A 24,240-nucleotide genomic window follows, 5' to 3' on the forward strand; every position below is an offset into this window, starting at 1 on the left:
ATATAGTGCCTTGGTGAGAAAAAATTGTACATTGTGCCCCCTTCCCTCTTTACTTAGGCAGCACTATTGTGTTACCTATGATGATAGGTCTTTATTTAAACCAGTGTTATTTTGTTATGTTCAAGGTGTGTTTCAGCTCTTCAGTCAAAGAATTACTAAATATTTGTTAAGGGTGACTCTATTCGATGCCTCTAATCCTACCTTCTAGTTTGCCTCTAGTCTTACCTGAATGCCTCCACTGAAAATGGAATTTATTTGCCAACCCATTCCTCAGAAGTAAAAAAAACACATAGAAAGGCTGGTTGATCACGTAATTTTGATCATTCTTTCTTTGTAAATCATGTGAAAAATGATGCCCGCTGAAATTACATTATTGGTTTGTGATATATGACATGAATCATTTGTAAAAGCCGAAGACCGGAGCTGTTTACGATCTTGCCCAAGCGAAGCGAGGGGCTGCATATAATATGCAGGCTAGGCCGTACCTGGGCGGTACCGGTTTTGAAGCCCCCGCATCCCCAGAAAAATTGTACGACACGTAAACAAGTAAAGAAATGCATATAAACACATTTTTGACTCTTTTTGTAAAGTTTTTTTTTATAATTTTCAAGAAGAAAAACGTATGGAATTTATTGTGTTGTGAGAGCAATACTTTGGTTTTGTCCCGTTTTTTTTTTTCTTTTTTTTTTCTATGTCGCCAATGTTGGCTTATTCCTGGAAACTGGTAAGGGTCTAAGCCTGTGCGGTTTTTACGGAAAGTATGGACCTCAGGCCGGATTGATGAATAGCCTATGGCATTACATTTTGGAAAGCCCCGCAGAACTCTTGCCTGGTGCCAAAAAGGATGGTTTTCGCTTGTCCAGGAGCCAGGGCCTATGGTGTGCGAAGCGAAGTGGAGTTATGTAGCCTATGTCAGAGAGGAGTATCTGAAGTTGTGCAGCCGAGCTTTCGTTTCATCAAACCGTATTTATGCTTTCGAATGGAAAGCTCCGTTCTAGCAGGCAAGCAGGCAGGCACCACTTTCAAATTGAAGATGGACTAAAATCTATAAGTATTAAATGTATGCGGCAGTTACCCGGCCCCATAGCCAATATATCTTCTTTGAGTGATAAATAGAAAAATTTACAGAAGCAAAAAAGCGGCATTTTCTCACGGGTCCGAAAGTGCTGCCATGATTTTGTCTGGGTTTATCATTTGTTTTTTCGGACTTGGGATTGAGGTAGAGAAATGTTATCAGATGTACCTCTTAAACTTTAAAAGTTCTGTCATTGCTACGGAAATTGGAGCTTATCCTTTGCTCCTTTTTAAGTGGTGAGGTTAGAAAGTTGGCCTACGGCAAAAAAAAAATCAACTTTTGAACTAAGACAGATATTTTTTTTTCGACGGCAATCGATAGCTCTTGATAAGCTGATCTAAGCATATGTCATCCATTTTTTGGTAGAAAAATTCATTCATGAGATATACTAGTTTGAAAGTTTCAAGGGGTTGACAACTTCAGCAGTAGGGTACACACCGAAACCAAAAATAAGCCGATACCAATTGTGAGACATGTAGGGGACTTGCAAGGAAAGATCGGCTGTTAGCTCATACTCATCCTCGGCAGTGAGGGTTTGCAAATTTTGCTATTTGGTGTACCTATTATTCGTCTCCAGTGTATTTGATGGTAAGACCGAGGTGGTTCCAGTGGTAAGACATGTAGGAGACTTGTAAGTAATAATCGTCTGTTAGGCTACAATCATCTTTAGTGAAGAGGGGTTTGTAACTTTTGCTAGTTGGTGTTGCCTACCCATTCTCACTGTAACCTAGAATTAAGTGTTTACAAGCGATAACGTAAAACAACGTGGCAGTTTCGTAATAATTAATAGAGTGTCATCTAAGGTATTTTGATCCTGAAAAGTTACGGATAGCTTTACAATACCAATTAGATTATATAAGATATTTTTAAAAGTCTTGATCCGTCACGATGTCTACAATTGAAAAGGATAAAGTTCAACTGGCTGCAAAGTCAATTTAGTCCCTTCTTTCGATATTCTTCTGGTATTGTTGTTTTTTCAACACTGAGGAATAGCCTTTGATCATGTGATTACTGGTCGTGTTCTTCTTTGAACATAACGTTTTAAAAGCTTCGATAGGCTGACAACTTCATTTTTTAACCGATAGGAAAGAAACAAAACCAAAGCGTTGCTCTCGCTACACTTTATTCGGTGAAGCCGGACAAAAGTTGCCGGCAACGTAGGTCTAGTTGATATTCTATTTAAAATTTGAAAAAAAAGACACAATACAAAACGAATGCAACAATGTATTCTTTCTTACATGGTTTTTAAGAAAACAAGAGAATTTAAGAAATCTATGGTTTAAGAAAATTGTCGGAAATATCTCCTTTCCAAACGAATCTTGGGTATGGTGTTTCCATTACTGCAATGTGTTGGGTGTGGAAGTTCTAAAAGAAGAACTTACTGATTGAATTTCACAGGGCAATTCTAGTCTTTTCTTCCCACCAAATTGAATAAATAAGAGTTTATTGACAACATTTACAAAACAGAATCAAAAGGCGACAAATTGATTTTTACTTTTCTCCAGGATTCATCAGTTCGATCTCTTTGGGAAGGCCATCTTCTCCTAAAGAAGACAAGTAAAAGATAAGTGTTCCATCTTGCTTTGCACTAGAAAAAAAAGAAAAATATACCGAACTTCTGGAATGCTACTTAAACATCACACGGTTTTAAAGAAGTACCAAGGATAATGAAGATGAGATCTGATTCTTTGTAGTGGACAGTAGTGGTTAAGTGAAAAGTTACAAAACTACATACGTCTGGCAAATTAGAAAAACTCAGGAATTTAATTTCTGACGAAAAATACCTCCACGTGCAGTTACGCTGTATTTGGTAGCAGTGGTTGCCAAACTTAAAAAGAAGAATTTTGGAGGGGGATTAAGCAAAAGCCAAGCTAAAACCTTTTGGCACTAAGAAGCTTAAGAAAATATAGCTTCCTTTCAACCTCTGGTTGTCTTTAAGGATCAACAAATTACTAATGTGGGAATTCTTGTGGACTAAAAGCGTTTTTAAATTTAACTAATTAGTTTAGCTTATTTGTTTCCAATTCAACTTGGCAAAACTGCAAAAGTATGAATCTGTCTTAAAGCTTGGTTATTCTGAATAAATTATTCAGACTTTATAACTTTATGACTTTATTAAGACCTTAAAACTTTAAAACCTTAAGAACCCGCAATCTTTAGGTAGGAGTAGAGCTAAGATAGGTCCAAATGATAATAATTTTTTTTTATGTTCTTAGTACATTAAGGAAACTGTGTGGTGAACGATTTTTTCATGGATCATAATCAGAAAACTGTAATCATAATTCTGAAGAAATAAAAAATAACTTATAGGAGCCTTTGAAATTTTTAAGACTTTTTTTTAAAGTGTAGCTAGTTATTTATTCAAACGGTATGCACATAGTATATACACTACAGTGAAAAAGCAAAATCAAATAAGAACAAAAGGGTCCATTTAGGCCAGCAATTGACTCCTGGTAAAGGGGGACAAAACAGGAGCAAAACTTTTATATAAAATGGAGAGGCAGTTGATCCCTTCAGACCTTATCATAAAATATATATCATAAAATATCATGAAATATATAATATATCATAAAATATATATCATAAAATATATATCATAAAAATTATCATAAAATATATAAATATATAGCTAAAATTTTTTACGAGAAAAGTTTTAGTTATTCAGTAAAGAGAAAGTATGGGCAACTTGAATTGGGCCAAAACTCATGAGTTGTTGGGGGAGGGAGTTAAAATATTTCTTGTGTGGGGGGAAAGTTTCGGTTAAAATATTTTTCAGCCAATACATACCAAATATATCATATATTCGTATAAAATGGTAATACTTACTACACCGGAATGTGCATAAATCCCACAGGCAAGACACCTCCTACCATTCCCGGATTTTCAAATCTAGGATCACTTATCATAGATGGGCCCATAAAAGGATATTCAGGGTAGGATAAATCTACTTGGTCTATATAAGTCTGGGGATAGGCACCGTAGTTTGGAGTGTTGAACATATGAAGTGGAGATAAAGCGGCGGCCATGGCGCTATCAATGCTTTGCTGGAGTTGGGGACCAGTGCTAAAATCCTGTCCATTAAGGGACAAATTATTATTTTTGACGCTTTGACGAACCCCAGTGACACGTTGTACCTCGGTGCCTGATGCCCCGGATGGTCTTGAAGACACCATGAAAACATCATCACGGTCTTCTCTGTCAATCGGGACTGCAAAAATGGTCGCGCAAATGGCTACAAATACCTATAAAGGAAACTTCCTTTTAATGACACACAAAATCACCAAGGTTAGTAGCCTAAATTGTAGTATAGCTAAAATTGATTTTTCAGGGTTTCTTTTTCTTCCATTTGTCCCATGGTTGCCCGAAGTCAGACAATATGGAAAGGTTGCGTAAAGGAGGTGGCAGGAGAACGAGCTTTTTGCTCACTGACTCCTTAGAAATTACTCGAACATATTTTTGGGGATAAAATTCTAGTTTAGTGACTTTTGGCTATCTCGGAAAGGTGTATCTCAGAAAGGGAGTATATCCCGGGAAAATATTTTAAAGTACCCACTCCTTCTCCCTCTAGAGGGCCCTGAAATTCGCCTACATGACAGGTCTATTACCCATTGAAATTTTGACAAAACAACATTTTACCTTAATTTTCAGTTACCAGTTGCTTTTTCTCTGCCTTTAGCTCTTAAAATGCAATTCCTGTTATTTAAGTAGAATTCTGAGCCATATCAATGTTTTTTTTTCAGAATTTAGGAAATGTATTTGCATATCTTTAAAACCTTATAAATTGGGATTGAGCAAAGTTGTGAAGCTGAAAACAATTCTGTTGTATTTCATTCAAACAGAAGATTTATCTTGCAAGGTTTCACTCTTATAACACACATATTTTTAAAGGTCATCAAAGGTCAGGGCCCTCTAGAGGAGGAGGGAGTGTTTTTGGGGGCTACTAGCGGCTCAGTAACACGGCATGGACTATGCCTGTATGTATACGCTTACATGGAAATCAATCACTGGAATTATATACTGGGAAGTGAAATCATAATTAATTTAGCGTAATAATTTGGGTTTTTAATTAAGTTTTTAACATAGTATGAGTTTTTTTAAATAGATAAATTTTGTGTCAAATGTCTGCTTTTATTTTTATTTTTGTGAAGGGCTAGTGACTTAGAACTACGGTTATATATAATCGGGACTCTGGAAACACACCCCACAGATAAAAGTTGGGACACCAGATCTTGAATTCCAAATCTCGTGCCTTGAAGGCCAAAAAGTTGAACCACGGAGTCCTCAGACAAAACAAGAAAAAATAACGAGAAAATTTGTAAAGAGAGTGAATAACATAGTGAACGCAAACTAAGTAGATATTTCGGCCATATATGCAATAGTAGTCATCAGTAGTATAATAAACTAAATAAAACAAATAAAAAGAAAATAAATGATTTCGAAAAATTTCATTAATAAAATAAGTTTTCAAAGTAAAATCATAGAATCAAATTGAAAGAGCTTCAGTGACATCAACTCATATAGGCTCAGAAAACTAGCATCATAAGTTTCCCATTGCTGTTGTGTATCGGGAAAGCAGTGTGGTCTTCGTCACTATTTATGGAGTCCTCAACTAGTATGCCTACAATTTCATAGCTATGTGGGGATATGTCTAATTTTAAGAATTATTTTTGATCATTTTATTGTCAGGCTTGGCTTTTTTATCTTAAAGAATAATTGAATCACTTCTTAACATTTTTATGGTTTGATAACCGAAAAGAGAATAATATTGAAGCGTTTTAAGCAAAGTATGGCAGCATAATTGGATTGGAGCTTGTGGCTAAGTTACTAGTTCAGGAATTAACTAATAAGCAGGTTCAGTTTTTTGAAGGTGCTGCATACCCTATTACAGGACAAAGGGCTAAAAATACTGCACTCACCAAATTTCTAAGGGGTTCCATAATTTCCGTGTACTGGTCTTGCTATGTTTGAATAACACTAAATGCTTGTAACTTAACCAAAATTACTTTTGAAAGTATAAGTGGTTCGGATGACATACATTTGAGATTTGTAATTAAGTACAGGGTTGAATCACCCTGTCCCACATAAGCGGGTTGGTTTTTGTTGAAAGTGAATTGGGTATATTTTCTTGATTTCATCTCTTAGGATAAAACTTTCTAAAACTCAGAATGAATAGGCTGTAATTGGTAGTTATAACTTACAAAGACAACAGGAAGGACTAACGAAATGTATTTCGTAAGTAAATTTGTATTTTACTCTTGATCTTTTTTAATTTAAGTGTTCAGTCAGTTTTACTATCGGGTCGACCAAATAGTAACCCATATCCTCATTCTCTTTCTGTTCTCAATATTTGTTTACCTTTTGATCAAAATTATATATTTTAGGCTCTTAGATCTTACCTGGCTCACGACCAGATTGGGCCACGAGCAGGATTATCCTTTAAAGTAATAAGGACACTGAAAAAAAAAAAAATGCCTTTAACACTGACATTAGCGCTATTCATACCCAAAAACTTTTTCTAAATTTTTCATCTAGTCGTTCAAAATTATAAAGTTTCGAGGGCAGAATTGATTTTTTGCCAGTGTTTCCACATTGCTTGCAAAGTGTTTGCAAGTAAAAAATTTTTGTGGGATTTGGCCATGCTTTTAGTCCGTAAATAATATTCAAATATTAACAATTGGCTGATTCCCAAAGGTAACTAAACCTTCAAAGGAAAGCTACTCATTTTTAGTCTGTTTGGTACGATATCTTTTTTTCTTCTTTTTAGCCGATTTTTTACTGACTTTTTTTTATTCAGCAGCCATTACCCCCCAAAAAACTACATAACTGTATATGGAAGTGTTATTAGTTGAAAATTCCCGATTTGTTTTTAATTTTTGAAGGAATATATGGATGCACAAGTTTGCAATTAATCACTTCAAGCGGTCGGATTTTATCTTCATGGTCCGTAGCACTATCCGTGCCACTAGAGACTATTGGTAATAGCAAGTTGACTAAACTCTAAATGGCAAGCAATTTACAGGCGTGATGGTTAAAGTTAGTCAGCTGGGTATATAACATTTTTTTGACATCGTAGGAGGCAACACAACAGTAATTAAAAAAAAAATTCCCTACGTTCCGGATTCCTGGAGTCCTGTGGCAGAGCAATAGATTTATCCTTGTCTGGACATACATGGCCCAGGGTTCAAACCCAGCTACGAAAATGTTGATGTGAGGACCTTTGTAGTCTAGAGGCATCATTAATCAATGAATAAATAATTGACTAACTGGATTTTAAGAGAGTGGAAAATTCAGAAAAAAACTTCTTTTGGTTGCATCAGGAATATAAAACAAATAATTTTAAAATGTATTTATGTATAATATAGTATATAAATTATAATATATAATATAATATATAAATTATATTCATACATAAATATATTTATATGAAATATAAAAAGAATATGAATAAATAAATTTCGGTTTCATATAAAAACAAATAAGTTTCGTATAAAATTTCGAGTTTAGATACGTTTCGGCAAAGGAGCAACGGTGATGTAACAGTTTTGAAAAATTTGAAGAAAATTAGAAGAAATAATTTTTGGAAAATTTTGAAAAAAAAACAAAACAAAAAGAACCAAAAACTTCACGTTTTTGAATTAATACATGTTTGGTTTTGGCTCTCCTTACATAAATTATTGAAATGAAATTTGTATATTTATTCTTTTTTTGGCTAAATGACTTTCTCTTAGTTTTGATCAGACGATTTTGAGAAATAAGGGGTGGGGAAGGAGGCCTAGTTGCCCTCCAATTTTTCGGTTACTTAAAAAGGCAACTAGAACTTTTAATTTTTAACGAACGTTTTTATTAGTAAAAATAGACGTAACTTAAGAATTAACTTACGTAACAAACTTTTATATTCTTATATTTTTAATTATATATATAATATAATATATACATTATATTCATACATAAATATATTTATATAAAATATAAAAAAATATGAATAAATAAATTTTTGGTTTCATATAAAAACAAATAAGTTTCATATAAAATTTACGTTTCGGCAAAGGAGCAACAGTGATGTAACAATTTGAAAAATTTGAAGAAAAGTAGAAGAAATCATTTTTGGAAATTTTGAAAAAAAAAAAAAAGAACCAAAAACTTCCAAGCATCTCGAAAAACCATATCGATACAAAGAGCTGAGTCTCAAGGGGATATATATATATATATATATATATATATATATATATATATATATATATATATATATATATATATATATATATATATATATATATATATATATATATAGGCTATATATATATATATATATATATATATATATATATATATATATATATATATATATATATAGGCTATATATATATATATATATATATATATATATATATATATATATATATATATATCATCGGAAGGGGATTTTGAGTTTTTTCACATAGGAGCCCATATTTCAGAGAATGGAGGGGCATAGTGGTCATCTTAACAAAACTGGTAGATTAAGTGGAATCATGATAACAACCAAAATAATCAACTTTGGGGAGAATGGGGTTGCGATACCTCCCTCTTACGTAGTATCCTGTCCATACGATCAGCCTCTAATTGTACTTTCAAGCTACGCCGTAAAACCTTCCTCACTATCATAACTTAAGACAAAATGTAGCGTCATGTAATTGTGTGGGGCAAATTTTGCCCAACAAATAGGCAGTGACAAATAGACTTTGACTTAACAAAGGATATTGCGTAAGTTTACGTAATATGCTGACTTAACACAGGACTTAGATGACTTAACTTGACTTAAGACTTAACACAGGATGACTTAACACAGGATATTACGTAAGTTTACGTAATATGTTCGCTACGTAAGTTTATATTCAGAAATTACGTAACGTAAGTTACGTAAGTTTATGTTAAGAAATTTGGAGAAATAATCATCCAACACGGATAAGAAGTCACCTTTTTCTCACAATCCTTCTTTGTTTTATCCCCCTCAGTAGGTCCATTCTGAAAGTCGTAATAACAAAACAAAAAAGTTCTATTCAACTGAAAGCAAGGAGCAACGCTAAACTTAAAACGAACTGAAATTATTCCGTATATGAAATGGGCTGTTCCCTCCTCAACGCCCTGCTCTTTACGCTAAAGTCTGACTCTTTTCTAACAACTCTACTTTTTAACCCATTTTAACCCATTGGGGGATTATCCACCAATAGTCTTACAGTTTGATCAAGAATATCACATACTGCAGACATTTCTAGGTAAAAGTCATAATGCTTCCTTGTTATTGGAACTCCCATAGTAAAATATACAAGAGCCAAAGCTATTTTTTACTTCATGTGAGGCTGATTGCTTTAATTAAGTGTCCTCGTTGGACAAGATTTTTCTTGCCAAAAATATATCTACTACTTTCCGCGAAAATTGTACCGGTCCTGTATCTCCTGTATCCTTCTGTAGGTTTTTCACAGATTGAATAGTCTCAAGTTCAGTTATTCAACAATAAATCTACAAGGAAACTACTTTTCCATACTCTCCGAATTAAGGCTTAATAGCCAGGAAGGAAAAAAAATAAAAAATATAAGAAACACACCAAAAAAATAAAAATCCGATCTGCCATCTAAAAAATCCCCAAAATCTCTAATTAGGCAGAAAAGTAACGCAAGATTTCAAACCAATATGAATGTGAATTATATTTTATACTTATATTTAATTTATATATATTATAATTATATATGGGGTTTGGCCCTCCTCCTCCTGAATTTTTTTACTCGTAAAACCTAACCAAAGTGCATATAAACACAATTTTAGTGCGTTTTAAAGTGTTTTTTTTTTACCCCCAACAAAATCCTGAATACACCTTTGTTCGTATTGCAGAGGAGACTTTCCCTGACAGCGAAAAAATAGGTTCCACTAGTTATATGTTGAAATTAAATAAAAAAAACTAGTGTTTAAGACTGAAAGTAAGGAGCGATATTAAAACTTAAAACGGACAGAAATTACTCCGTAAATGAAATGGGTTGTCCCCTCCGCAATCCCTCGCTCTATACGCTAAAGTTTTTAATTGTTTTAAAAAGTAGAATTGTGGCAAAGAGTCAAACTTTAGCGTAAAGAGCAAGGGATTGCGGAGGGGACAACCCATTTCATATACGAAGTAATTTCAGTCTGTTTTAAGTTTTAATATCGCTCCTTACTTTCAGTTTAAAAAACTTTTTTTTTTATTTAATTTCTGAATGTTTTTGAATTAATGCATTTTTGATTTTGGCTCTCCGCACATTAATTAGTAAAATGAAATTTGCATATTAATTTTTTTTTGGCTAAACGGCTTTCTCTTAGTTTTGATCAGACGATTTTGAGAAATAAGGGGTGGCGAAGGAGGCCTAGTTGCCCTCCAATTTTTCGCTTACTTAAAAAGGCAACTAGAACTTTTAATTTTTAACGAAAGTTTTTATTAGTAAAAAATATACGTAACTTAAGAATTAACTTACTTAACAAACTTTTATGCTCTTACATTTTTTATTATGTATATGAGGGGGTTTGTCTCCTCGTTAATACCTCGCCTTTTACACTAAATCTTAAGTTTTGTCCCAATTCTTTAAGAATGACCCCTGAATCAGAAAGGCCGTGGAATAAATAGTTGAAATTACTAAAAACACTTAGTATAAAGAGCAAGGTATTTATCTCCTCCTAAATACTTCGCTCTTTATGCTAAAGTATTTTTAGAACCCCTCATATGCGTAATAATCTCTGTTAGTTTTAAGTTTTAATGCTACTCTTTACTTTCAGTTGAAAAACTCTTTCGTGTTTATATTTTCATTGTTTTTTTTATAGTAATGCTAGAAAATCCCGCGCCCTTTTCATTGAATTTCTCTTCCTCATGACATGTTCCTCCAAGAGAAGATCCTCCCACATAGCCTCCCCTCAACCCCACCCCAAACCAAAAAAATCCCCCTGAAAACGTCTGTACACTTCCCAATAACATTACTGTATGTAAACACTGGACAAAGTTTGTAACTTGCAGCCCCTCCCCCAGGGACTGTGGGAGTGAGTCATTCCAAAGACATAGTTAATATAGTTTTCGACTGTGCGGAACAAAATGGCTATCTTAAAATTTGGATCCGTTGACTTTGGGAAAAAATGAGCGTGGGAGGGGTGCCCTCCAATTTTTTGGTCACTTAAAAAGGGCACTAGAACTTTTCATTTCCGTTAGAATGAGCCCTCTTGCGAGATTTTAGGACCATTTGGTCGATACGATGACCCCTGGGAAAAAAACAAAAAAACACGCACCCGTGATCTGTCTTCTGGCAAAAAATACGAAATTCCACATTTTTGTAGATAGGAGCTTGAAATTTATGTTATAGGGTTCTCTTATATGCTGAACACAATGGTGTCATTTTAAGATTCTATGACTTTTAGGGGGCGTTTTCCCCTATTTCCCAAAATAAGGCAAATATTCTCAGGTTCGTAACTTTTGGTGACAAAGATTAAACATGATGAAACTTATATATCTAGAATCAGCATGAAAATTCGATTCTTTTGATGTATCTTTTAGCATCAAACTTCTGTTTTTTAGAGTTTCGTTTATTATTGAGCCGGGTCGCTCCTTACTACAGTTTGTTACCACGAACTGTTTGAAAATATATAAACAAACTACCTAACATAATTTTAGCTCCTGTATCCTTATCCTAGAAAGTCCTTCACTCCGTTTTTAGATTTTAGACGATGATCCTTATGGTTCTGTGGGTTTTTACGATAGGTTAGTGTGAAAGATTACGCTCAACGTACCGTAGCTTCACCCCTTTGCATTAGAAATGTTGCATGTAGTGTGAAAACTGCTTAAGCCATAGCTGATTATACGGTTAAGATCTTGACCAGGGTTTTTTGTCCCCAAACATGCTTTATTTTTTGCTTGACTCAGGATTTGTATTTACTAAAAGAGAGTTTCAGTTACTATCAATAGCATCAAACAGTTCGTGGTAACGAACCGTAAGTAAGAAGCGACGCGGTTCAATAGTAACCGAAACTCTAAAATACAGAATTTTGATATCAACAGTTATATCAAAAGAATCGACTTATTATATTGATTTCAAATATATAAGATGCGTTAAGTTTAGTATTAACGATCAACAGCTACGATCCTGAGAAAATTTGTTGGATTTTCGAAAAAAAGGGGAAAATCCCTCCTAAGAGTCAAGGGACCTTAATGAAAATTACATCAATTTTTCACAGAAGACAGATCCTGGATGTGTGTTGATTTTTTTTTCCAGGGATCATCGCATCGAACCAATAGTCTATCAGGAGAATCAGGAAAAGGCTTATTCAAATGAAAATTAAAACTTATAGTGTCCGTTTCAGTGACCAAAAATATTGGAGGGCAACTTGCCCACCTCCCGCGCCCCCTTTTCCCAAAATTCATCCGATCAAAATTTTGTGATAGCCATTTTGTTCAGCATAGTAAAAAGTCCAAAAACTACGCCTTTTCCATGGGGAGGGAAATTTTCTCGGATTGGGCTCTTCGGGTGGAATTTTATGCTGAGGGAATTTGCCAAAATTCCTATACAGAATTCTTTTTATTTGTTTTACTTTCTCTTTGCCGACTCAATGTTACGTTTCGAAAACTTATGGGTAATTTTCCAAGATAAAATTTTCACCGGGATTGAATTGTCTAGAGGATCTTTTCGTGGCAATGGGGATATTCTTCCGTGGTGGAGCCAGATTTCTCAGTATTATTTTAAAAACCACCAGAATTTAAATAAAAAAAAAGTTTTTCCGACTCAAAGTAAGGAACAACATTATTTTTCAAGTCGAACAGAAATTATTATATATAAGAAGGGGACTGTTCCCTCCTCAAGGCCTTGCTCTTTATGCTAAAGTTTGAGTGTTGTCCCAATTCTTTAATAAATAATAAATAATTTATTTATAACCCACTGATATAAATGAGTATAAAAATAATGAATATAAAAATAATGAATGAATAATGAAGTAACCTGAGTATAAATAAATAATAACTGAGTAACCTGAGTATATAAATAATTTATTTATAACCCACTAAATTATTTATTTATAACCCACATTAAACTGTGGAGTAAACACACAAAAAAAGAAAAAACAAGACAAAAAACATAACAACATAAATAACATAGCAGCATAACAACATACAACATAAATAAATTATGTATTTGATCAAATAGCGAATTTGAAACACGAGTATCCTTTAATTAAAGATTTATTAATTAAAGATTAAAAAGATTTTTTAAAAAGATTTAAAAAGATTTTTAAAAAGATTTTAAAAAGATTTAAAAGATTAAAAAGATTTTTAAAAAGATTTTAAAAGATTTTTTAAAGCATCCTTTAAAAAGATTTTTGAAAGCATCAATAAACTTTAGTGCGAAGAGAGGTGTTGAGGAAGGAGTAGCCCACCTCATATACGTAATAATTTCTGTTCGCTTAAGTTTTAATGTTACTCCTTACTTTCAAATGAAAAAAATTGTTTTTATTTAATTTAATAATTTTAGGATTGGCTATTAATGCACCTATTCTTATCAATTATAGGTTCTACTGTTCCTAGTTCTTTCTTCAGTGGCGTGTGTGTCTCCCCAGTCATTACCACTGGTGGCAGCAAGTGCTAATGATGGTGACAATGCTCTTTATCAAAATGGGGGCATGGGCTTGATCAATATCCAAGTGCAAAAAATCAATAATATTGATCAAGATATAACTAACAATAATGCACAAGCCAATATTGACCTGGGCAGTGGCTCTGCTACGACAAGTACTGGAATAGTCCAAAACGCAGCAAACAGCGCAATACAAGAAAACTTGCCAAATGGTAACTATAACCAAGGGTCAGGCAACTTTGGTGGACAGCCAGGATTCAACTACCCGGGTGCTTTTCATGGCAACAGATTTAATGGGTATCATAATGGTGGATATGGAAGGCCAGGATATAGCCCTGGATATGGAGGTTATAACCAATATGGAAATGGATACGGAGGCTATCCCCAAAGACCACATGGTGGCCTTGGCGGTATTGGAAGTCTTGTGTAAGTACCTCAAAAGTTAGAAAATAAGAACAATGTGCTTTAGTCAGGATTGATTTTCCTCTCTTTGTTGGTAGATTTTATGGTAGTATCCAATAATTAAAGATGTAATATTTCTCTTATTTTATCGAAGAAAAGTTTATGACACGTACTTTAGCAATAAGTCTATTTTTTACACGGTTACAATTTTCTTGTTTTTGTAATGTTAACAAGAAACCTCTGCAACCCGAGCAAATATTATGAGATACAAGGTAACTGGAATTACCATTAAGAATAATTTAAAAGAAAATATTAGCTTGGTGATGATTTAATTAAAATTATTCCTTTAAAATTACTTCGCAAAATTTTTCGTTTTTCACTATTAAAAAAAGAACTTTTGACTGTTTCTTGTTCTTTACTTCTGACCGAGGGGCACCCACTTTCGGAAGTCACATACACCTGGTGGCGCTTGCCATACTTGGTGTATTTTTTGCCAAAAGAAAAAGATCAAACGGTGATAGTATCGACCGAACGGACTTAGAATATCAGAAGAGGGCTCATTTGAACAGAAATTAAAAGTTCTAGTGCTCTTTTTAAGTGACAAAAAAATTGTAGGGCAATTAGGCCCCCTCCCACGCCCATTTCCAAGTTCGACCATTTACAAGTTCCAAGTTCGATCGTCCGATCCAAATTTTGAGACAGCCATTTTGTTCAGCATAATTGGAAGGCCGAATGCTATCCCTTTGAAGATATCATGACCACCCACACCCCCTAAAGACAGGTCTTTAAGTTACCAAATTTGCCCATTGTATACGTATGAGCTTACGTATGGGGGGGGTGAATTTTCTACTGGTGGAATTTTTCACAGGGATAATTTCCCATAGAGAGGGAAGTTTCTAAGGGGTAAATTTTTCCAGAGAAAATTTACTCTCGGAAAATTTGCCAGAATTCCTATAGGCCTACCAAATTCTTCTTATGTATTGCTTTCTCTTTGACGAATTAATTTTACGCGTGGAGATGTTAAGAATAATTTTCCAGGATAAATTTTCACCACGATTGAATTGTCTAAATAATAAGCCCATGGGTAGGAGGGATTTTACCTTGGAGGCATAGCCAGTTGTCCTGGCATTATTTAAAAAACCATCATAAATTAAATAAAAAACATGTTATTTCAACTGAAAGTAAGGAGCATCATTAAAGCTTAAAACAAACAGAAATTATTCTGTATATTAGGGGGGTTGTTCCTCCTCAGCACCTTGTTTTTTACGCTAAAGTTTGAATTCTGTCCAAACTCTTTAAGAACCACTCTTGCGAGCCTGACAAGCGAAAGTTCAACCTGCAGGCACATGGTCTGGCGTTCTCTATCCCGAACCCTCGCCAGGAGCTTTAATTCAATTGAATCAAGAAAACTCCCGAAACACTATGCTCATTAAATTAGAATAATACGAAACTTTTTTTTAAAGTATAAATTTAACGTAATGAGCGAGGTGTGAGGTGTGGGAGCAATGCCCTCATATACGTAATAATCTCTGTTCGTTTTAAAGTTTTAATGATGCTCCCTCCTTACTTTCATTTGAAAAACTTGTTTTTTTTTCTATTAAACACAAACAAAATCGAATTTATGTCTGTTTGAACGTCGTGAATTACCCAACTGTTCATCTTATTGCCGAGAAACTTAAAGAATTTGCTGAGTACACTCTGGCAAAGGTTTCTAGGTCTAACTTTTTTCGTTAATCCACTCCTTCTCCTCAATGCCCTCTTGACCCTTCGAATACTTTTCATACAAACTGAAATTAAAAAACACTGGAGACAAAAACTTGGAATAGATGACATAGAGACAAAGCAGTAATTTTGAGTTGTCTAGACTTTTTGGAAAAAAAATAATTGTGATCAGATGCTGTAATTCGGTTCTTAGATCGAACAAATACTGAGTAAACCAGAATTTAATCATCCTAACATATTTTTCAAATACTTTTAAAGCTAAAAGTAAGATCATTATTAACGCACGGGAAAATGTTTTCGAGTGGGGGATTTTCCACGGCGGGATTTCCCCAAGAGGAGGATTTTCCACAAGGAGACTTTCCAAGGGTGAATTCCCCGTTGGGGAATTTTCGGGGGGGATTTTTCAAATAATTTTGCATTTAAATGTACAATCGCCATTAACATGGGGGAATTTTCTAGGGGAAGGAAAAAGCAAAGAGAAAAATTGTCCTGGGGAGGGAGAATTCCCCGTGGAGTGGAATCTTCCTGGATGATTTTCTAAGGTATTTTTCTTAAATTTCCTTAATTTCAAGATCTTAGCAACGTGCAACAGATAAGCTAGTTATAGAAAAAAATTATAATGCAGAACATACGAGAAACTATGAATCATTAATAATTTTAATAGAAATGTAAAAGTCTCAACATTTCTTGATATCTGCGTCCCTGATTCTCGAGTCAGACTCAATCATGCCCGTTGATAAAACAAGACAAGGTCATGAATTGCATGAGTCTTCCTTTCTTCGTTTTTTATTATTTTAGTGTCACGCTTGTGCTACAGAAGTGGAAAATTCAAATGGTAGAAATCTGGTTTGAAAAGACCACGGTTACACTAATTTGTTATTAAGTCAATTAAGTATTCGCCTGTAAATCTTCTGCTAGATTAGTCATTAAAATAGTTAAATAGTTCAAAGATTTCATCTCCTCTAATTTACAAAATATTTTGCCATAAATCGTCACTTTGACTGTTCAATCATTAAGATATACGCTTGAAAGTTGAATATCTGCTCAGCTCAACAAATGATGAACGAGATATATTATCAGTGATGAAGTCGTACAAAATTCTTACTTTATCTGCGACTTTATTCTGACTTTGTTTGCGACTATAATTTGCCTTAGAAAAGGCGTTTGTAGTGGACGACAGGAATTATATACATTTTTATTTTCAGAGTGAGTCATCTAGCTCCACATATACACGATCATTTCCACGGGCATCGTAATAGCATGCATCCTATGGGCTGGTTCTAGTCTGAGGCTACATAATGTGTATTTATTTTATATTTATTGTTTACACAGTTTAAATTAAATGTTAAAATTGTAATTCTTGGTTTTAAGAGATACTTAGTTTTAAAGACACTGCATATACTTACTTTCATTTTTTCAAGCATGCGAGCAGAAAGAGGGTTGTATGCCAAGTTATATAGTAAAGAGTTACGTCTTGCGTTTCTAAAAGGATCGACGTTTCGTTGATGACGTATGCTGACGACTACTTAATTTGAACACATCTGCCGATCGAGAAGAATTTTGATGTTTTGAGTGGGGAATATGATAAAATAGGTTTATCATTTAATGTGTCTAAATCGGCCGTACTGTTCTTCAACGCGGGGTATAAGACCACCCTTCCCATATCAACCTTATATGCCCCGGGGCGTAACTTACAGCCCTTGCCCGTGGAGCTGTATGGGGGTTGTCTTCTTCAAATACATAATTACTGGCTTTCAACTACGCTGAACAAAATGGCTATCTCAAAATTTGTATTGAATGTATTCGGGGAAATCATGGGCGTAAAGGGGGAGGGAGGCTGTTAGCCCTACAATCACTTTCGACTAATAAAAAGGGCACGAGGCGTTGCAATATCCAACCGATTGAAGTCGCTTTCGAAATTTTTACGATTTCTTCTATACAAAGCGCCCTGGCCTAAAACCAAAAAAAGGGGGGCGTGGCTGCCCTCCAATCACTTTGACTTTTAAAATGGCACTGGAACTTCTGCTTACCATGCCAATGAGCCCGCTCAAAAGTTTATATCACTGTTATTTCAATATCAAACTTTAAATGCCCCCGGGGCATAACCTAAAACCCTTGTTCTGAGGGCTATGGGGGGACTGTCATGCTCAAAGACATTATTTCCAGTGCTTTCAACTACGCTAAAGAAGGTAACTGTTTCAAAATTCTGAATGGATGGGTTCGGTGAATGATGGACGAGGGAGGGGGGCTAGTTGCCCTCCAATCGGTTTCGACTATTAAAAATAGCGCTAGCACTTTCAATTCCCAATCAAATGAGCCACTTTAAAGTTTCTACGATCACTCCTTCTATACAAAAGTGATCTGGTCTAAAAAAAATATTAATACATTGTGTCCACATCGCTCTTTACTTAGGCAGCGCTATTGCGCTACCTATTATCAAATAAAAAAAATAAACTGAAAGTAAGGAGCAACATTAAAGCTTAAGACAAACAGAAATTATTATGTATATGAGGGGACTGCCTCCTCCACAATACCCCTCTCTTCACTCTAAAGTTTAAAGTGCTTTTAGAAAAGTTCCATGTTTTAATTAATCACTCCTTGTGTTTCAGGTGTAGTTCTTTAAGCATTGGAACAAAATGTCTAACTTTAGCGTAAGGAGTGGGGTATTAAGGAGGAGGCAGCCTCCCTCATATACAGGATAATTTCTGTTCGTTTAAGTTTTAAGGCTGCTTCGGAGCTAGGCGTTTACCCCATTTTAAATTTTCCCCGTAAAATAAACCCCCCCCACCCAGACAAAAATAACCCCTCTCCAGAAAATACTCCCTCGAAAACACCCTCCAGAAAATACCCCACCATGGTATTTCCCCCTCACCACGGAAAATACTCACCAGGAAAGCACCCCCTCCTCGGAAAATACCTCTCCGCGTCTGGTTCATCTTCAATAACTTTAGACTTATAAATAAAAAGGACCAGATCTATCAATATCTGATCGAATGAGCACCATATGAAGCTTCTACGACCCTGAAGCATAGGTGAGACGGGGAAGGGGCAGTCCCACTGTTATACGGAATAAATTATACATATTTTGAGGTCGAATATTTATCTTTACTTTCAAAATAACATCGTACACCAGAAATATTCCCAGATATCAAGAAAGATTAAATATTATTTTCATATTTTGACACATTTTTCAAAGTTTTTCTACGACCCCTCCCCCCACTCGAAAAACTAACCCTCAAACACAAGTCCTTGATCCTCCGCCCTCCCCTTGTCTCTCCCTTAGATCTAATTTTGTATTTAGGCTCGGTGAGAGTTGGCAAGTTTTGACATTCAAATTCATCCTTTGAGGTACCTCCCTCCCTCCTTAACTAGTCGAAATATTTTGAAGGTGTAAAAAAATTCACTGTCATTGTCAAAATGTCAAATGTCATAGTTAAACTCCCGTTCTTTTACAGTTCGAAACACTTGCATATAATGGCTTTAAACCACTTCAATCCGGTTCTCTGATTGTTTTGTAATTAGGAAAAGAGGGAGATACCTGAAAGGGTGCATTTTAGTGCCAAAACCTCCTAACTATCATTGAGCCGTCAGATAAATGCGTAATTAGTTTCAAAGGAGAAAAGAGTAGAAGCTGGAGGTAGGAATTAATATATAATCCCAAGAGCAGCATCCAGAACTTTCGTTGGGAGGAGGGAATGGCTTTTTTGTGGGGGGGGGGGGGGTAAAAAACTTATAAAATACATAAAAAATGTGGAATGGATATTTAATCTGTCTTAATTTCTGAGAACAATTCTGGTCTACACTGTTCTTATGAAAGTAAAAAGACACATTAAACCCACAAATGAGCAGAATTTATAGAGTTTAGGAGAGGGACTGCCTTTTCCTGGTGCCTACCTCCACCTCATAGTCGGCGAAACTTCGGAGGGTGCTCATTACATCATAAATTGAGAGTTATTCCTTTATTTATAAGTCGAAAGAGATTGAAGACCAACCAGTCACGAGGGGGGGGGGGTTATTTTCCGGGAGGTAATTTCTACGGTGGTGTTTTTTCCCTAGGGATTATTTTCTGGGGGAAAGGGTTGAACAGTGGCTATTGCTGCTCCTTACTTTCAGTTGTAAAAAAAATATAATATTTAATTTCTGATGGTTTTTTAAATAATATCGGGAGACCTACCTCTCCTGGAAAAGTTCCCAACTCACGAAAAATTTCTTTATGAAAAGTTTTACCACTTAAAGTGGTCCCCTCAGGAAATCCCCTCATAAAAAATTTCTCCTTGAGAGCTTCCCCTCCCATCCCGCAAAATATTTTCCCTCTCAAAAAATGCATGCTGAACAAAATGACTATCTCACAATTTTGATCAGCCGACTTTGTGGAAAAAAGGGTCATGGGATGAGTCTAGATGTCCTCCAATCTTTTGGCCATTTCAAAAGGGCACTAGAACTCTTAAATAAATTTTAAACTAACCAACTTCTGATCCTCTAGGACTATTGGTTCGATACGATCACCGCTGGAAAGAACAGAAAAACAAGCAAAAAAAAAAAACAACAAAGAAATGAACACACATCCGTGATCTTTCATCTGGCAAAAAGTTCCACATTTTGCATATGGAAACTTGAAATCTCTAATAAGTACTTCTCTGATAAGCTGAATCTGATGGTGTGATTTTCAAGAAGATTCCGTGACTTTTGGGGGAAATTTTTCCCCTGTTTCGAAAATAAGGCAAACTTTCTGATGTTTGCAAATTTTGATGGGTAACATTAAACTTTATGAATCTTATATATTTGGAATCAACATTAAAATTATTTCTTTTGATGTATCTATTATTATCAAATTCAGTCTTTTAAAGTTTTGATTATTAATGAGGTGAGTCGCCCCTTACTTATCAAATAGTTCATTACCACGAACTGTTTGATAACTGGAAAGCTTATTGATATAATTAGGGGTATGTACAAGAACAATATTGTTGCAGATACAAAAGAAAGTGAGGTTAGCTGCTGATTTAATCCTGAATTTTGAGTTAAACAGGGCTCATTTGGGATTTGCTGAACTTTCAATTTCTGAAATAATTCATTTTCTTTTCGAGAGTAGGTCAAAACTTGGACCTCCTATGTCTAGGTTGTCCCTTGTTTTATGTCTATCCAGTGGACAGAGTCAGTTGATTTTTAACTTAAATCAAGTTGCCATCGAGCCATGGCTACCATGGCTTGATGGCAAAATAAATGGCTAAACCATGGCTAATTGGAGAAACAGCCAAGACAGATAGTCTGAGTGAGAGGCAAATCCCGTATAAGCTTTTTCTGGACTGTATAAAAATGTTGTCATTTTCACTTGTTGATAGATAGTCTATCATTAATCCATCCTAGGGCAGAACTAATGTAAATAGTCATAGAACTAAGGGATGATCGAAATTTTTGTCGAATTTGCATGTTTTGATAAGATAAAAATGCGATTGTTAAGTTGATATCGATAGAACTTGAAAAGTTAGTTTAATACTATGAATAGTATTTCATATGTTGTTGTTTAGTTGACGTTTGAGCGAATCAACCGCTCGTATACGTCCGATCCTCTTTTGAAATTTGAGCTTATGAAGCCACGTCACTTTGTATTTCATATAGTATTAGTATTAGTATATAGTATCAGTATTTCATATGTATTTCAACAGTATTTACTGGGATTGTAATCTATATCACTGCCATCTAACATTGAAGTTAAAATAAAAGCCTAACACTACTTTCAGCTAGTTTACTATAATAAGAGGCTGCAGACAAAATTAAAGTGACGGAGAATCACACATAATTAGGATTATCCAAGAACTACAGAAGCAATTTCTCATAGCGTTATAGATAAATAAAACAAGATAAAAATATACAAATATAAGATAAAATATATATATTTTCATGATAAAAATATAAGATAATAAATAGTATAAGATAAAAATGCAATTGTTAAGTTGATGTCGACAGAACTTGAAAAGTTAGTTTAATACTATGAATATTACTGCATATTATTCACATATGTTAATGCATCCACTGGGATTGTAATCCATATCTTCTATTAGACATCACTGCCATCTACCATTGAAGTGAAAATAAAAGCCTAATCCCTTTTTATCTCTTTTTTATCTATGAGTTTCTAAACAATTTTTTTACTTTCCATCCCAGCCCATATAGTGAAATACTAATACTTAGAACTTAAATATACTACTCGTGCTCCTACTATCTACTCAACGCAAGAACAAGCTGTCTGATGCCAACCCAGCTGCATTCACTCGTCTCCCATCTCAATCTATTCTAAGCTCCATTCCTTAGCCCTTTCCCCCCCCCCCCAAATTAAGCTCCAATTTATTTTAAATCCTTCCTTATGATCTTTTCCTATCCTAAGTGGGGATGAATTAGGTTTCTTGCGGCCTAAGAAGGATGGTTAGAATCATAATCTTTGATAATGATAATCTTAATGATAATCTGATGTCTGACAATGATAACCATAATCTTTGATTCCTTATCCGCAATAAATGTCCTGGCTAACTTCTTTTTTTATAGCCCTAAAATTGGAATAAAACAACATTTTTGTACAGTTTCTTACTTGTCAAACAGTCCAGTCTTTCCACATATTTTTCAAAAATAACTAAGAGGTTGGTGGAAAATCCCAATTTTCAATTCCAAAATCCCCAAAGCTTCCCAGTTGTTTTTAAATCACTGTGTGATTCCCAAATCACTTGCAAAGTGATTCACTGGGAAGTGATTCCCAAATCACTAGCAAAGCCTTGTTATGCATACTTTCACCTCCAGTTTTTCAAGCCGACTTATTTTGCGACTAAAGTTCAGTTACTTAGACTAGAGTATCTTCTTTCCACTTAGAATAATTCTCTTTCATTATCGACTACGGTTTAGGATCTGGGTTTATCGACAAATTCCTGAATCTGCATCTTGTGAATGCGAGTCATATCAGTCAAAATTGCTGCTTATCAGTCGACAGGCCTGTCAAAACAGGACTGAAAATATAAGCTGTAAGAATAAATATAATTTTAGTTGAAATTCGCTTCGAGGAACAAAACAAGGTTAAAAACAAAACAATACTTATACATTAAAGCGCGGTACCATAAGGCGTGTAGAGTGTAGTAAGACGACTAAGAGAAATAGAATTCAGTTCCATTTTTTGTAACGCAAGGGCATTTATAATACATAATTGGTTTTGTTAGCACGTCACAGACGGATATGGTGGGAAAAATAAATAAAATAATCATTGTATTTGGCTGTTTTAGATAATTTTTAGGTAACACTGTTTTTCATTCTAATTTAAACCATCCAAAGGTTGCTTCAGAATCCAAGTATATTGATGAAATATAATGAGTAATGAAAAATTAAGTCACAATCAGAATCTGGTTGACTAACTTCAACACCTCCATCCTTTTTCCAGTGGTTGCCAAAACGCTTTTCAAAATTATTGGTAGTGGTAAAAAAATTTGTACTTCAACTCTCTTGACTTCAAAGTCTATTAAAGAAAACTTCATTCCAGATTATTCCCCTTGACTGTTTTTAATTAGAGAACAATGTTAAGTTATAATAATTAAAGTTGAAGAGATGAACCTTTTATGTTTTATTAGGTAATGATTTCTTCTCTGTTTAACCCATTTAAGGAATGATAAGAACTTGCTACTATAGTAAGTTCTTATTCCTCAACTTGGTAAAATAGGGAGAACAATCAATCCTAAATAAAACAAGCAATGTTCGTTAATTCCTTTTTGCTAACTAAAATTAAAACCATGCCTCGATGAAACATGGAAAGTGAGGGATGAACTTGAATGAGGCTATGCTTTACGTTGTAGTTTGACAAAAAAAAGGTTTCCGTTCGAAATATTCAGCTTCTGCGAGATCTTGGCAAAAAAAATAGTAGAACAAGTTCTATTTTGGTAAATGTTGACAAAAACTTGCGTATTAACCGTCAAATCTATGGACATACTTTCATATCGCTAGCTGAATGGCAGATATTAGACCACCTGAGTTTAAAATTTGTAAGGAAAGAACAATGCTTGGGTATTTTTTCCTGATATAGTCCTTCTTAAAACATTAAACAATAGTTGGGAAAGTAAGTAGTACTTCGTAATCTGTGCAATATACATTTATAAAACTAGTACAAACAAACTGACTAAGGTTGTTTTACTTGTTTAAAAAAATAGATTCTGACTTTTGAAGCCAACATTATTGTACTTTATGAAAAGTCATTAAAGCATAATAAAATGATGAGCCAGTTTGTTTGCATTATTGTTTGTAGATATATACTCCGAAGCAATAATCGTTGTTTGTTCTATATTGTAATTAAATAAAAAAAACAAGTTTTTTGAAATGAAAGTAAGGAGCGACATTAAAACTTAAAACGAACAGAAATTACTCCGTATATGAAAGGGGCTTTCCTCATCGACACTCCGCTCTTTA

The 24,240-nt window shown here is 34.5% G+C and overlaps 2 protein-coding genes across 3 annotated transcripts; one reads left to right on the forward strand and one right to left on the reverse strand.

The window, feature by feature from the left end:
- Nucleotides 1-2,502: 2,502 nt before the first annotated feature.
- LOC136028365 (uncharacterized) lies at nt 2,503-12,028 on the reverse strand. 2 transcript variants are annotated; one of them, XM_065706154.1, is made up of 3 exons: nt 11,852-12,028; nt 3,902-4,317; nt 2,503-2,663 (listed from the first exon to the last, which is right to left on the reverse strand). In XM_065706154.1, exons 1-3 carry the CDS (start codon nt 11,870-11,872, stop codon nt 2,567-2,569), a joined length of 534 nt encoding a protein of 177 aa, XP_065562226.1. In that variant the 5' UTR covers nt 11,873-12,028; the 3' UTR covers nt 2,503-2,566. The 2 variants fall into 2 exon arrangements, with proteins under 2 accessions (XP_065562226.1, XP_065562225.1); XM_065706153.1 differs by lacking the exon at nt 11,852-12,028 and adding an exon at nt 5,992-6,142.
- LOC136028364 (heterogeneous nuclear ribonucleoproteins A2/B1-like) lies at nt 6,158-17,164 on the forward strand. Its single transcript, XM_065706152.1, has 3 exons — nt 6,158-6,307; nt 13,619-14,109; nt 17,013-17,164. Exons 1-3 carry the CDS (start codon nt 6,299-6,301, stop codon nt 17,089-17,091), a joined length of 579 nt encoding a protein of 192 aa, XP_065562224.1. The 5' UTR covers nt 6,158-6,298; the 3' UTR covers nt 17,092-17,164.
- Nucleotides 17,165-24,240: the final 7,076 nt, after the last annotated feature.

This window comes from Artemia franciscana, chromosome 6 (genome assembly GCF_032884065.1).
Source record: "Artemia franciscana chromosome 6, ASM3288406v1, whole genome shotgun sequence".
Taxonomy (NCBI): domain Eukaryota; kingdom Metazoa; phylum Arthropoda; class Branchiopoda; order Anostraca; family Artemiidae; genus Artemia; species Artemia franciscana.

Coding starts and splice junctions, on each gene's coding strand:
- LOC136028364 (XM_065706152.1), top strand. Junction 14,110..17,012: donor GGCGGTATTGGAAGTCTTGT/GTAAGTACCTCA, acceptor TTTTATTTTCAG/AGTGAGTCATCTAGCTCCAC.
- LOC136028365 (XM_065706154.1), bottom strand. CDS start 11,872: ATGCAAAGGGGTGAAGCTACG. Junction 4,318..11,851: donor TGCAAAGGGGTGAAGCTACG/GTACGTTGAGCG, acceptor TTTCCTTTATAG/GTATTTGTAGCCATTTGCGC. Junction 2,664..3,901: donor TTTATGCACATTCCGGTGTA/GTAAGTATTACC, acceptor TTTTTTTTCTAG/TGCAAAGCAAGATGGAACAC.